Source organism: Pan troglodytes, chromosome 3 (assembly GCF_028858775.2).
Source record: "Pan troglodytes isolate AG18354 chromosome 3, NHGRI_mPanTro3-v2.0_pri, whole genome shotgun sequence".
Lineage (NCBI taxonomy): Eukaryota > Metazoa > Chordata > Mammalia > Primates > Hominidae > Pan > Pan troglodytes.
In genome coordinates, this window is record NC_072401.2 from 7,195,243 (window position 1) to 7,211,180 (window position 15,938).

General features: G+C 46.1%; 1 protein-coding gene across 10 annotated transcripts in view; it reads left to right on the forward strand.

Moving 5' to 3' along the window:
- KIAA0232 overlaps positions 1-13,352 on the forward strand; it is a 100,561-nt gene extending 87,209 nt beyond the window's left edge. For 8 of the 10 annotated variants that reach the window (XM_016951268.4, XM_016951266.4, XM_063809347.1 and 5 more), the window contains 3 exons: positions 1,873-1,981; positions 6,963-7,060; positions 10,779-13,352. In XM_016951268.4, the coding sequence (XP_016806757.1) occupies positions 1,873-1,981; positions 6,963-7,060; positions 10,779-10,958 (387 nt within the window). In that variant the 3' untranslated portion in view covers positions 10,959-13,352. The remainder of the gene's footprint in view (positions 1-1,872; positions 1,982-6,962; positions 7,061-10,778) is intronic. The other 2 variants (XM_016951269.4, XM_016951270.4) reach the window with 1 other exon arrangement.
- Positions 13,353-15,938: the final 2,586 nt, after the last annotated feature.

Genomic DNA, 15,938 nt, shown 5'->3' on the forward strand with positions numbered 1-15,938 from the left:
AAGTTAAGTGAAAACAAAAGTTTGAAGTGTTTCCCTTTTAGTTACATAACAGACACTCATTACGGAATTGAACAGTTTTAGACCCATAAATAATTAAGTTAGAAGCATAACAAAATCCTGTTAGGAAACTGATGAAAAATTTGTTTCTAAAACACTTTAGATTTTAAACTTGAACACGTAGTGAAGTGTCTTTTAAAACAATGAAGATGGGTGCAGTCTTCACAGGCCTGTCCACTAAGCAGATGTCTACTGAGAACACAGTATTAGGGGATGTGGGTGGTAGAAAGATGCAGTGGCCAAGCCTCACCCTGGGCGAGCTGGGGCAGGCTCACTCTCTCAGGCACAGTGAGGAAGGCACACTGAAGGGGGTTGCCCTGACTGCCAGCATGCCAGGTATACATGGTGACTGAAGCTGCCACAAGTCTTCTGTTGACCACACTACAAGGACTCTTCTTGGTCACTGATGACAGCTGTTGTCTGTCTGCCATTGGCCACACTATCCAGTTCTCACTGGCCAAGCAGGTGCGCGGGGCCCAGCCAGGACTTGAGAATCCCACTGGGAAAGGACAGAGCCTGGGTTCAGGCTAGGTCCCTCTTCTGGGCCTGGGCAGCTTCCAGATGTGAAGGATATGAGTCTCTCCCGCTCTCAGGAGTCATTCTCTCATCTCATTTGGATGGCTATCTCCTATTTTAAATTTGAATCATGGAATTTGAATTTGTAATTTGGTTTTAGCCTTAGTTTCCTTCTGGTTCGCACCTAAGCAAGATAATTTTAAGACACTTAGGTCAATAACTGTGCCTATAAGAATTTCCTTTGGGCCAGGCATGGTGGCTCACGCCTGTAATCCCAGCACTTTGGGAGGCCAAGGCGGGCAGATCACCTGAGGTCACAAGTTCGAGACCAGCCTGGCCAACATGGCAAAACCCTGTCTCTACTAAAAATACAAAAATTAGCCGGGGTGGTGGTACATGCCTGTAGTCCCAGCTACTCAGGAAGCTAAGGCACGAGAATCATTTGAACACTGGAGGCAGAAGTTGCAGTGAGCTGAGATCGTGCCACTGCACTCCAGCCTGGGTGACAGAGTGAGACTCTGTCTTGGGAAAAAAAAAAAAAAAAGAAGTTTCTTTGATTCCATTTCTTCTTTTACTTACTTCTGCCTGAATATATGAGGGAGAAGAAGGTTCCCCCTGTTCTCTTCAGAGCACCTCATGCCAGTAAAGGCTCAGGGCTTCCCCGTTACCTGTATGCACTTGGGGAATCTAGAAGTTTGCCTTGCTTGGGAGCGTTTTTATTACATTATATTTTTGGCTTGTAAGAGTTTTTTTAGTTAAGATTTTCATGTCGCTTCCCATCTAAGTACTTCTTAAGCAATACTTTCTTTATACACTGTGAACACGCTGGCTTTTAAAATGCACTTTTTTTCAGAACATTATAAAAACTCACCAGTTGGCTGGGCATGGTGGCTCATGCCTGTAATCCCAGTACTTTGGGAGGCCAAGCTTGGCAGATTGCTTGAGCCCAGGAGTTCGAGACCAGCCTGGCCAACATGGCGAAACCCCATTTCTACAAAAAGCACAAAAAATGAGCCAGACATGGTGGTTCCCGCCTGTAGTCCCAGCTACTTGCAAGGCTGAGGTGGAAGGATCACTTGAGCCCTGGAGATGGAGGTTGCAGTGAGCCAAGATCGTGCCACTACACTCCAGCCTGGGTGACAGAGCCAGACCCTATCTCAAAAAGAAAGAAAGAAAAATCAAAAAACCTCACCAGTTTAAAAGTTCTGGGTTTATAATCTATAGTTAATAATGCTTGAATATTCTTCCTCTAACCTGAAAGTTTATAAACTTTTTCTATATTTGGTTTAATCTAAACAGTTCCCTGTATTGAACACTGATATACAAGGAATGAATAGAAGTCAAGAAAAACAGACCTGGTGGGAAAAAGCCTTGTACTCTCCTCTTTTTCCTGCATCAGAGTGTGAAGGTAAGGAGACCTTTGTTAGTTCATTTATTCATTCCAATTTGTAATTTGTTAAGAGCAATAATTTCTTTTTCTATGAATATCAGTCCAAGAAACATTTACCAAGAGGTTTCTGTGTGGGTAGCACTTTGTCATGCACTGGGGACACAGAGAGGAATGAGAACTGGGCCCTGCTCTGAAACAGCCACAATCTGATGGAGGGGAAAGGCATGGAAATATATCCAAGCATTACTGACCATGGATGAGGTGTGTATAAGCCACCACTGAGTCACAGAGGAGGAAACAGCGGGCAGTCCCTGTGAAGAGAGTTGCCTGCACAGAGGCAGGAGGGTGGCAGCCAGGGGAAAGCACAGGGCCCCATGGCTCAGCTGAGTTGTAGCTGACGCGGGAGAGACAGACAGGGCAGGAGCCTGTCAGAAGGTTTGAGGGCTTGGCTAGGTTAGGTAGCGTCTGACATGCAGGAAGGGAATGCCGTTGACAGGATTTAAATTGGAGGTTGTCAAGGTCAGATGTTGTTTAGAACAATTCTAGTAACAGAGTGGAAATGGAATTGAAAAACTGAAGGCTATTGGCCAGGGTTTTAAGCCCTTGCAGTAGTTTGGGAGGCATACGCTAAAGGCCTGGACTGAGGCAATCAAAGCGGGAACAGAGAAAAGGAAACAGGACGGAGAGGTTTTGTAGAGGAGGAGTTTGTTGGATTACTTTCTATGAGGAGTAGTTATGGGAGTCTAGGTAGAGAGGGAGACAGGAGTGGGTGCTGATGCGGTGAGGAAGATTTTAGTTTAGGGTATTTTTTGAATGAGCAGTCTGTGAGGCCTTCCAGGTAGACACCCAGAAGTTGTTAAGAAACCCTGAATTGAAATTTTGGGAGAAGTAGGAACTAAGGATGCAACCAGAATTGATTAGCTCAGGAAGTTCAGCTTGTCCAGATTGTGGTCTCCTGGGCTTCTATTGGCTACCACATTTATTTAACACCAGTCTCCTGTCAGAGTCCTGAAGGGGTTATGCAAATCTATTGCATTTAAATTTACGGGTTCACGTGTTTGTCACATCCCCTCAGCTAATTTGTAGTTAGTGTGGAGCCAAGTGACTTCTCTCTCACTAGCCACGATGCCCCGCACACGCCTGTGTTGTCCTCGGAAAGCCTCCCTGGCATCCCTCGGCAGCATGGGCTATAGCTGATGGGATGGAAGGCCGGCTTGGCCAGGTTGACTCTTTAGGAGTGGAGCGTTTGCTGTTCTCTGGTCTGTAGCCACAGACAGCGTCCCAAGACCCTGCCTTCCTCCTTCCCAGAGGTTCAGCTGGGTCATAAGGAGAGCGTAGAGCTGAGTCTTCACTGTTAGCGTCTTCGTTGATTGAACAGCGTTTATTGAAGGCCCGTTGCTGCTGCCGCCCTACCATTAGCTCGTATCTGGACAGCCTTGGTTACGTGCAAGGTGCTCTCAAGCTTTTCTTTTACATAATTCCCACAAGAACCTTAGGAGATGCCCCCCGCTAGTTTTCAGATGAGGAAGCTGAGTCTCAAGTTTAGTACTGTAATTTGCCCGAAATCACACAGTTAACTATTAAGCATGGGCTAGAATGTAGGTTGTGATTCTTGTGGTCCAGAAGTTTTGCCCTCTACAGCAGCTGCCTGCACTTGGTACCAAGGTAGATGCCAGGGCAGTAGGAGGAGTAGGACACACAGAGCTTCCGTTCATGTGTGTCCAGTCTGGTAAACTGGGCAAGTATAAGACACAGACACAGTTAATGGAATGAAGGTGGGATGTGGCCACAGCTGTGCCACAGAGGACCTCTCAGGAAGAGCTAGGAGGGAGAGGAGGATGCCACCTTGTGGAAAAGAACCAATTCCTTGCAGTGGCATAGGATGATTTTGAGACACAGAGTTCATGTTTCTTTAGTAAAGGGCAACCTTAGCACCCTTAGTCCAGTTTTCTGTCATTAGTTAGTAAAGAATCCAGTTCCACCTCTTAGCTCTAGGTTCCTGGTTATCTGTACAGTCTCTTAGTAGATACTGGTGTTTGTACATAATATTTTTGTTTTTACAGTGAAGTGGTATATAGAGAAACTCTCAGTGCATAAATACTGGTAATTATTTCTTTTGAATGACCTTTAGCTCACACTGTGAGTTAAGTCCCTGCATATTTGCCCTGTAGCATCATGAAGCATCCTTCTTTAGCTTATGTGGGTTGGGGCATTTAGTCTCAGAAGGATAGCCAAGAAAACAGGGAGTCACTTACCTACTCAGCAGAAGTGGCTGGGGACTCCTAATGCTTCTAATATTGGCTATGATTCATCACAAGCAGTTGCTGCTCTGAGCCAGGGGCTGACCTGGGAGCTCACAGCATCTCTGGAAAGGAAGAGTAGCATTGTCCCCTTTACAGTAAGGCGAGGAAACAGGCTCAGAAAAGAGGCAGCTTGTTCAGGTAACCATATAAGAAAGCCCCAGCTTTGTGCAGTCTGCCCCCTGCTGGCCTTGCTGCGTATTCATATGTGCATCCCTTCAGCACTTGGGTTAGGCACTGTTCTAGACTTGGGAATGCATAGGCAAACATCGTGTCCCTGTCCTCCCCCTGCTCAGGTACCTTCTCAACAGGGACTTGAGGAAATAGGGCACAGACCATGTGACAGCTGGGGCTGCCTGCAGGGAGAGGTGCCAGGCAGCAGTGGCTTGTGCAGGGACAGGAATGCATTGGGTATGCCCCAGCATGACTGGCAAAGAAGGGATGGCATGGGAGTGTGGTGGGGATGAGGCCAGTCAGGCAGCTGGGAGCCAGACCACAGAGGGCCTTGTAGACTCTGTGCACCAGGAGTGCCGTCCCAAACAGCAGTCTCCACAGCTCACGCCCCTGGATTTTCAGTGCTTTCAAGACTTGAGTAATGTAAGCGTCTGGATGATTTTAGCATTAAAGACAGAGAGTCCTGCAGGGAAGCAGTACAGACAGGCGGTGAAAGGCCCAGGATTGAGAACTGTATTGGAATCCAGAGCCTCTTTCCCCAGCTATTAGGCTTTGGGTGCTGACTGAGCCTTTCTGTGCCTCTGTAGTCTGTATGTATAAAAGGAGGCTAGAAGAATGCCCTCATTGTAAGGTAAAGTGCCTAGAACAGTGGCTGGCATGTCATAGCCTGAAACAGGGTGGTGGTCAACTTGAGCATCATGAAGACTAATCAGCAGCAGTTCAGCATCACCTCTTCCAAATACCCTGTGGCACAATAAAACCCTCTTGTATGTACAGAATTCCTAAAGCAGGAAGAGAAAATGAAGGAGTGGGGTGTGGAGATGGGCCTGCCTGCCTCTGAGCTATCCTTGTCAAGGAAACCATGTCCTATCCACTCCATGCCCCTCAGCCAGTATAAGTGGTGGCCATATGGAGTGGGCCATGGAGTGAGAAGTCAGCCAAGGAAAAGATGCCTCCTTAGGAGAGATGAAGCCAGGGTTCCTCCCAGCCTCAGCAGAGGACACATGGCATCCTCCCCAGCCGCCCTAGGGCAACCACGCCTCCAAGCCTATGGCTTTGATCAGCAGCGGTCATGGGTACAATGTGTGTGCCCGGCACTGTGCTTGAGGCTTCACCTCTTTGAATTTGCACAGAAATGTAGGAGGGAAAATGGTGATGTTCTCATCTTAGAGATGAGGATACTAGGGCTCAAAGAGGTTAAATAATTTGTGCAAAGTTACATCACAAGTAAATAGCATGACCTGGAATTGACTGAAGTCTGTCTAATCCCAGAGCCTGGGGTATTCTCATGAACCTCAACTAGTAACTTGGAGTTCTTGGAGCCGTCAGAGAGAACAGAAGCTGTGGAGAGTCTTCCATGTGGCCAGTGCAGCTGCAGGAAGCAGCCCAGCAGGGCCCAGATGGTCTTACCCTTGGCACAGCCTCGCTACCCTGTGCCAAGGTAGAAGGGTGCAGCAGTCACTTGCTCCAGCCTTGTCCTTTGGGGTGTTGTGCAAGGGGCAGGCATGTCATCTCGTCAAACTACCTTGTGGCAACTCTGTGGCAGGGGATGGGGGGTGTGATCTGGTTTTGAGGAAGTAGATGCTCAAGGGTGCTAAAGGACTTAATGCACCATGAATGTCAACGCCAGAGTCCAAAACCCTGGCCAAGTTCCTCCTTTTACTCTGCACTGTGCCTCTGCCCCAGCTATGTTTCTCATGGAGGTAAGGGGAGTAAGAGGCTGTTCTGGATGAAGACCAGCAGTTCTCAGTGCATTAGAATTGCCTGGGAGCAATTCTGCTTTTCAGAAAGTGCCCAGCCCCTGCCCAGGACAGTTCATTTGGAATCTCTGGCAGGAGTCTAAGCCTCTCTAAAGCCCCTGGATGATGAGAATATGCAGCCAGGGTTGAGAACTACTGGGCTCGTTGGATTTGTTTGATTTCTTCTCATCCCAGTTTCTTTCCCATTTTGTGGGGCCATTTGCCTGATGGAATCGCTAGCACCATTTCTTTTTCCTATTCATAGATGTGATACATGGTTCAGTATGTTGTTGAGGAAGAACACACAAGGACGTGACCCTGTGTCGTTTCTCCATTGCGTTCCCTCCTGTCTGAGCTTCCTTTGTTCCTCTGTCCTATGAACGTGCTATGATGCACCATCTGTCTCCTCCATCCATTTGTTGTGGAGAGCATGGGCCCTGTGGGTCTCTCTGTCCTGTGTTCCCAGGGCCGATCACATTACAGGTGTGAATAGAAGCTTGTCCAATGAGTGCCTCCTGGTAGAATAACAGGAGTGTATGGTTATGCTGGCCTATTTCTTTTTTTAACTCACCAAACCAAGAATTTTTTGTCAGCATAGCGTTTTTTTTCTCTTACACACCTGCCTGGCTGTGCTTTTAGTGACGACTTAAAATCTCCGAAGGGTTGGGAGACCTAACTGATGTAGCTTTTTAGTGAAAAATGAAACAAGAATGTGTGTTTCATAACTGTGTCTTAATGGAATTTCCCCCTTTCCCTCTTTTCCCTTCTCCATTCCAAATGATTAAGAATGTTACACAAATGCCAAGGGAGAGAGTGGTTTAGAAGAATATCCAGATGCTAAAGAGACACCCAGTAATGAAGAGCGCCTGTTAGATTTTAATAGGGTAAGTGGACTGTCCTCCTCCTCGTCATTAACTTACAAACAGCCACCACCTCCAGTTGTCACTGTAGTCAAAAACCTGGGAGTCATGTGAGTGGACCCCACCTCTCCCAGGAACCAGCCAGGCCTGTGGGTGCAGACTTCCTGTTCTCTGGCCTTTGTTCTGAGTCTGCATTCTCCCCCGCTTCCAAACCCCCTTGACTGTTGACTGCCAGTGCTTCCTGAAGAATCCCCAGCTCTCTCCCCAGTCTTGGCTCTACACTACTGCCCGAGGGCATTGCATTACAAATGCAGAGCTGACCCTGTTGCTCCTTGGGTGGGCACACTTTTCATCTTTCTTTTTTTCTTTTTTTTTTGTTTACCTAATAAGTGGGAGACCTAGCCTTGTCCTCTTTGAAAGTGCACCCTGAGGCAGCCTTGCCAGTGTGCTTGTTGCCGCTGTCCCGGCTTCTGCAGAACCATCCCGCCCTTTCCGTGTCCTCCTGCACTCTGTGCACGACTCTTCTTGCTGTAGCCAGAGCATGTACCTGCGTTCCGTTTCTGCATGTCTGCCTCTTCCACAAGCCTGTGGGCACCACGAAGGCGGGAGCGGGGCCTCCGCCTGGTTTGGTCTCGTCTTAGACCTTCCCCGGTTAAGAGGCAGGCAGGCAAATGAATCTAAGGAAAATTCTTTTTATTTGGTGTGAATCGTCAGTGTATTAGGGTTCTCCAGAGGGACAGAACTAATGGAATAGGTATATATATACACAAAGGGGAGTTTATTAAGTATTAACTCACACGATCACAAGGTCCCACAATAGGCCATCTGCAAGCTGAGGAGGAAGGAGAGCCAGTCCCAGTCCCAGTCCCAAAACTGAAGAACTTGGGAGTCCGATGTTCGAGGGCAGGAAGCATCCAGCATGGGAGAAGATGTAGGCTGGGAGGCTAGGCCAGTCTAGTCTTTTCACATTTTTCTGCCTGCTTTATATTCTAGCCACGCTGGCAGCTGACTAGATGGTGCCCACCCAGATGAAGGGTGGGTCTGCCTTTCCCAGCCCACTGGATCAAATGTTAATCTCCTTTGGCAACACCCCCACAGACACACCCAGGATCAGTACTTTGCATCCTTTAATCCAATCAAGTTGACACTCAGTATTAACCATAACAAGTCCACCCCTTGTCAATTTGAACCCATACACATCTCCTGAAATTTTATGTAATCTTCAAATAAAGACAATAAGGTCATAATTATACCTAACATAATACAGCTATGCTTCATACAACCGGAAAAGCACCAATCCCAAACCCAAGTACTATTACATAGAGTTAACAATACTTAAATGCTGATATGAAGTCAATAAATCTTATGTCAGCCGGGCGCTGTGGCTCACGCTTGTAATCCCAACATTTTGGAAGGCCAAGGTGGGCAGATCACCTGAGGTCAGGAGTTCAAGACCAGCCTGGCCAACATGGCGAAACCCCATCTCTACTAAAAATACAAAAATTAGCCGGGCGTGATGGTGCACCCCTGTAATCCCAGCTACTTGGGAGGCTGAAGCTGGAGAATTGCTTGAACCCAGGAGGTAGAGATTGCAGTGAGCTGAGATCGCACCACTGCACTCCAGCCTGGGTGACAGAGCAAAACTCCATCATTCATTCATTCATACATACATACATACATACATACATACATACATACATACATCTTGTGTCACATGATAAAGGACAAAAAATAAAATGAGATTTTCTTAGTACAAGTGTATACATGCACAAACGTGTTTTTAACGAAGGAGGAAATAAGACAATTACAGTCCTGGTTTTTGCACCTGGTCACGTGGTCGTAGCTGGTATTGATGACTACCTTCTTCTACTACCCATTCTGTATTCCCTTTGCCTTCAGCAAGCACCTCAGCAGGTTGTGGTTTTTTCCCGGTGGAGTGACCTAAACCTTCATTCCTAAAGAGTCTGAGCCGTTTGTATCCTGTCTGGACTGGGCTGTTGTAGTTTCCCGTTAACTTGAATCACAGGGCATGTGATCAAGTTGACACTCAGTATTAACCATCAGTCAGTGTCCATTCAAGTCCTGTGAGAACTGTCTGCCCAAGCACCTGTAGCATCATCGTCCACGTCCTGCTGCCCACTGGCCTGTCCGGCTCCACACATGAAGGCAGATGTTTGAGGCCCCCACCAGCTCTCTCCTCAGTGACTAGTTCACATCATCCCTCCGGCCTCAAACCCCAAACTGAGACATATTCCCCCGTCCTCTCTCTCATCTTCCACACACAGTCTGCCTGCCAGTCCTGACCGTTGCCCCCGTCAGCCACTTCGCATCTCCCACTTCTCCTCCTCTCCATCATTACCACTTTGTTCAAGCCACTGTCCCTGCTCCTGAACGGCTGCCATGGTCTTTTCATTGTCCTTCCTGCTTCCGTCATCCTTTCCAGCCTTCTGTCCACACAGCAGACAGAATGACCTCACGAGCAGTATCTTGTTCAGTCCTCACAACGCCCCTGTGAGGTAGGTACTGTTGTCATGCCTGTTCTGCAAAATAGGAAACTGAAGCACAAAAACATCAGGCGCCGTGTATCCGAGGCCAGAGAGCCACAGCTTCAGTGTGGACCTGAACTCTGAACCTCAGCAGTCTGCCTCTAGGACCCATACTGCTAACCATGATGTCGCTTTGCTGTTGCATTTGAGACAGATCCAAACTCCCCGCCACGCCTCTACAGCCCTGTATGTTTTGCCCCCGTCTGCCTTTGACCTCATCTGTCTCTGCTCTCCCCTTACTCTGTGTGCCTTTTCTGTGCTTCTGCCTCAGGGGTTCTCAACCAGGGACAATGCTGCCATTTGGAAATGAGGTGGGAGTGCTGCTAGTTACTATGGCAGGGTGAGGGGAGCTTTGTAATGACTGTGACTGAGGAGGGGCCACCACTGCATCTCATGTCCTGGGGTCCAGAGATGCTGACCATCTGGTGTAGGGGAGACAGTCCCACACCACAGAGTGTTGGCACCTCTGCATGGCTGGCTTCTCAGCTGAGCGGGCCTCTTCTCCAAAGAACTCCCTTCCCAACACACCCGTCTGCAGTGCCCCCTCACCATCTGTACTGTGTCACTGCAAACTCCCTTCCCAACACACCCATCTGCAGTGCCCCCCCTCACCATCTGTACTGTGTCACTGCAAACTCCCTTCCCAACACACAGGTCTGCAGTGTCCCCTCACCATCTGTACTGTGTCACTGCAAACTCCCTTCCCAACACAGAGGTCTGTAGTGTCCCCTCACCATCTGTACTGTGTCACTGCAAACTCCCTTCCCAACACACCCGTCTGCAGTGCCCCCCTCACCATCGGTACTGTGTCACTGCAACTGGCACATGTTGGTTTGCTCGTTCATCTCCCCAGCGAGCCTGGCATGTGCCTTCCACTGCTGGAGTCCCTGTGCCCAGTAAAGTTCCTGGTGCATAGCAGGTACTCAAAGACTTTGAAAATGAAATAATTCTTTATCCTACCCTAACATGGCTAACATTTTGTCCAAGTGACTGAACATGTGGAATTAGGATTTTGGATCCTTCATGGATCAGAGAAGAGAGGCAGTTTTGCTCTGAAACAGTAAAACTCTGCATTTTTGTAACTCCACAGGAAAACACTGATGATTTATTATTTCTTCTCTGTATATAGATAGAGTATCTCACCCTTTTGGGAAAAAAAAGTCTTTTTGATGTGTTGAAAATTGTTTTAATCTTAGGTGTCTTCTGTTTATGAAGCAAGATGTACAGGAGAGAGAGATTCTGGAGCAAAGTCAGATGGCTTCCGCGGAAAGATGTGCTCCAGCGCCAGCTCCACCTCGGAAGAGACAGGCTCAGAAGGCGGAGGCGAGTGGGTGGGCCCTAGTGAAGAGGAGCTCTTTTCTCGAACTCATCTCTAAACCTGCAAAATAGTACAAATTATTGTTTAAAAATGATATGTGATGGAAAATTACTCTTCAGTGAGACCTGTTAATCTAAAACAACAACTTAGGTTTCCTCTTCAATTAACTGATTCAGATTGGTAATAATTATCTTTCTCTTCTTGCTTATTTTAGAGTTGAGGACAGCTATCCTGTTAAAGATTTTTTTTCCCAGCTGTTAAATTCTTGGCTATTTGAAATAGACTAGATTGTGTTGTCAAATCAAGAATGGGTGTGCATGTGCTTGTCTTAGAAGTATCACTGCTTTTTGCATCTTAACTGCAGTTAATTTTCCTTCCGACTGCGGTTATATCACTATGACCTTACTAGCATTGCAGTGTCAACAACCACTTCTGCTCTTCAGAGACTTCAGCTTTGGAGCATTTAGGCTTTGTTCTCCAAGAACTGGGATATCCATTCTTACCCTACAGTGGCTTGATGCCTTTCTGAAGGCGAGAGGGAAGCCTGGGTGGCTCAGCGGTGGTCTCCATTCAGCAAAATCTCATGTACATTTCAAGTAGGAACCGCAAAGGTGTGCTTTTCAAGACTCACCAAATACTGTGTTTTCTATCTTAGGATTTCTTTTCCCCTAAAGTATCATGGAAGATACTATGGTTCGTGACTTTCTTGCTAACTGAAGAAGCCAAGGATTTGGGGTGTGGGGTCGTATGCGAGACACAGTGGGGTAAGGGTGCATACCCCACCCCTTACCTGCTCTCATACTGCAGTTACATTTACACCAAAACCCCATGCAGGGTTCTTTGTGGTGAGTGTTACATATGTGATAAGGACCTTAGTTGCAGATTGTTACTTTCTGGTGACCTATGTTGAATTGAAACCCCCAAAACTTGAAATTGTGAACATTTGACATGCAGTAAAGGCCACCTCATCACCCAGAGAAATCTTTGGCTGCTGCAGCTAGCCGCTCCTTGGCTGTGATGTAGTATAGCTTCGATCTCATTTTGTGTTTGAGAGAATGTTCTGGGCAAGTTCTGTGTGTGGTGGGTTGGGGCGGGTAGAGTCATGAGTTTTCCACATCCCTGTGTGGTGGTTTTGCTGACTGTCGCTCCGTGGGACTGGCTCCCGTTTCTCCTTGGTGAGCCCGGGGAGCCGGCGCATCTTGTGAGTCGCGTCTGTGCATGGCGATCCGCTCCTCCGGCTCTCATGGCATTGTGCCACAGGCGGAAGCCAGGAGGAGCAGTATGTGCACAACCGAAACATTTTACATTTTTTACATTGTTTTTCTTTTTTAACCAACTCATTGTTTAAAAAACAAAAACAAAAAAAACCTAATCTGTGAAATCAGCGTAGCATGCCTGGAGCATCAGGAATGGCAGAAAAGTCTGATACGCTCTAGACAGCTTCACCACTCATTTGGGCAGGCAGTAAACACACATATAATTTATTAGCTGGGAGCTGAACTGGCTGTGAAATCTATGATTTGCTTTGAACATTTGGGTTTTGTTGCCTTTTTCTTAATTGATAACACAGAAAAGAAAGTACCATCAAAGACTGTGGAGTCATTGAGGGTCTGTGTGTCCTCACCGAGAGGGACCTGGTGTGCCCGCCGGGTCGATCTTCCCACGTGTTAGGGTTTATTTTTATACAACACATCTTTTGACACTTTAAGGTGGGTGGGTGTGTGTGTGTGTGTGTGTGCGTGCGCGCATGTGTAAGGTTTTATGTTGCTGTTATTTATTTACGAACTTCAGATACGTTTTTATGTATTTTTCATTCTTCTGGAGCTTCCTAAAAATTGATAAGCATCTGCACTGAAATATAATTTAACAGCAAAAGTAAAAAAGGATTGAAAGTTGTAAATTCCTCATATCACTACAGTGACGATTATTCTAGAAGTCGTTGCTTGTGTAGCAAAGACCAAATAAATAGATTTCAGACACAACCTTGAGCACAGTTGATTTTGGACAGCTGCTGTTTATTAGGAAAGGGCTCCAGGTGGCAAAGGTGCACACTTCCTCAGACACAGGTGAGAAGATGCAGCACCTTCCACAGGTGAATGGGATGGATTCGAAGTGAGCAAAGGGATTCACAAATTATGTATTTATTTGTTTTCATAGTTAAGTAGCTGAAGCTCAGAGGCTTTCAGCAACAGAGATGAAAGTGTGGCTTTTTAGTTTTGTGAATGGATGATCACAAAGAAAAAGCTTTTTTAAAAAGTTGGCAAACGCTGAAACGCACTGTGGTATGAAGCGCATTGCATTTCCATAGCACTGAAGTACCAGTTTCCATTCCTGGGCTGAGATTGTTTTTCCCGTGGTTGTATTGTTCTGATTTCACGTACACCAGAGTAACTGATTTTTTTTTTGTTTGTTTTCTTGTGGAGTTAACACCAAATAAAAATTGTAAAAAACAGCTTGTTGTTTTTATTTCTCATAGCAAAGCTTCTTTTGTAAAGAACTCCAGCTTCCTTTTACTCATGAGCATCCGTGGAAGAGCAAGTGCCCAGGTTACATTTGTTCTAGATGGAGGTCATTTAGCTCTCCTTGCAGACACTGCTGAAAACATTGTGCAGCTTTGCTAGGGAAGAAAGTGGTGTGGCCTGCTGAGAAATGAGCGGCTCCTCCCCATCTCACCCCCAGCACACGCAGGGACTACTACCTGAGTCTGCAAAACACATAGCATTTTTGTCCGTAGATGGTACACAAAGCTCAATCTTTTTGTTTTCTTCTGGGGAAAAAATTAAATCTTTATATGTTAATATGATTGATATTCATTGTGCAAAAAAAATCAGTGTGTTTTTAAAGAAGTATAAGGGAAAAGGAAAACTCATATGTCCTTCTGTCACTCTGAGACACACTGGTAACATCTGTGCAAGCCCCTTTCCAGGATTCTGAATGTACAGTATATATGAATGCATACATAGAGAAATTTACATTAAAGAGTGTACTATACTTGTTCTTCTATAACATCAGAAATAGGTTTTTACTCAGATGTCTTCATGTCGGTAATTATAGAACTACATAATTATTTTTATAGCTGTATTATGTAGATTTAACAGGTTCCTCATTGATAAAACAATGTTTTTTTGGTTGTTTATTCAGTATCTGAATAACGTTTCTATGGACATCCGTAAACATGTATGAGGGGACTTTTAAAAGTTCATGGAAAATGGAATTAAAAGAAAAATAAAAATATATGAACTTTATTTCTCAACATAAGTTCCATCAAGTTCAAGATACTACTATAAGACATAATACCAACCATTCAGTCTATCCCTAAAGAACTGAGGCTCCTGGAAATTTCACCTTGTCAGTGTAGTCTCTGCATTGTGAACTGAAGAGAAATGGGTGCCCTTTACAGATTTTTAAGATTAGGAAACAAAAAGTCAGAAGAAGCCAAATCAGGACTGCAAAGTGGATGCCTAATGATTTCCCATCAAAACTCTTGGAAAATGGCTCTCGTTTGCTGAGAGGAATGAGCAGGAGGAGCACTGTCATGGTGGAAAAGGGCTCTGGTGAAACTTTCCTAGGCATTGTTCTGCCACAGCTTTGGCTAACTTTCTCAAAACACTCGTCATAAGCAGATGTTAACATTCTTTGGGCATCTGGAAAGTCAGCACATACACAGTGCTTTGAGCATCCCAGAAAATGGTTGCCTGGCCTCTGCTTTTGACCAGTCTGCATTTGCTATGAGGAGACCCCTCCCACCTCTTGGTAGCCAGTGCTGTGATCACAATCACATTGTCTTCAGGATTGTGCTGGTAAAGCCATGTTCCATCTCCTGTTACAGTTCTCAGAGGAAATGCTTTAGGATGTTGATTCCTCTTGTTGAAAGTTTCCCCTGAAAGCTCTGCTGCTGTCTCCAGCTGATCTGAGTGCAGTGGTTTGGTAGCCACTGAGTGGCAAGTTTGCTCAACGTTAATTTTTCAGTCAGATCGTGTAAGCTGAACCATCTGAGGTGTCTGTGGTGTTGGCTGTTGTTTCTGCTGTTAATCACTGGTCCTCTTTGATTCAGGCATGAATAAGATTAATTTTTTCCTCACAAATTGATGAGGTCTTCACCATTGTCTCATCCCTTCTTAAAACAAGTTACCCATTGGCAAACCTCTGATTTTGGCTGGGGGCAGGGCATTGTCCCCATAAGCTTTTTTGTAAAAAAATCATTGATTTTGGGCCAGGTGTGGTGGCTCACGCCTGTATTCCTAGCACTTTGGGAGGCTGAGGTGGGTGGATCACGAGGTCAGGAGATCGAGACCATCCTGGCCAACATGGTGAAACCCTGTCTCTATTAAAAATACAAAAAAATTAGCCAGGCGTGGTGGCATGTGCCTGTAGTCCCAGCTACTCAGGAGGCTGAGGCAAGAGAATGGCTTGAACCTGAGAGGCGGAAGCTGCAGTGAGCCGAGATCACGCCACTGCACTCCAGCCTGGGCAACAGAGTGAGACTCTGTCTCAAGGAAAAAAAAAAAAAAAAAAATCACTGATTTCACCATTCTTCCACCCAAGCATCACCATAAATTTGATGTCCTTGCTTCCATTTTTAGCAGAATTCATGTTGCTCTGATAGGTGCTCTTTTCAAACAGTCGTACCCTTCTTAGTGCCTCAAACTAGATCTTAAGACATGTTATAACAAGTTAATACAAGTTTATTTTGGTGCAAAAAATTTTTGAAATCTGTGCATAGCTCTTTTTTGGAGACAGTCTCACTGTGTCACCTAGGCTGGAGTGCAGTGGCATGATCACTGTCATCTCAAACTCCTGGGCCTAGTGATCCTCCTGCCTCAGCCTCCCTAATAGCTGGGACTATAAGCACACCTCACCATGCCCAGCTCATTTTTTAATTTTTTGTAGGAACAGGGTTGCCCAGGCTGGTCTCAGTTACTTGGCCTCAATCCATCCTCCTCACCTCAGCCTCCCAAAGTGCTGGGATTACAGGCCTGAGCCATTGCACCTGGCAATAGCACAGGCCCTAAAGGATGTAGTTGGCCCACCCCCCAAC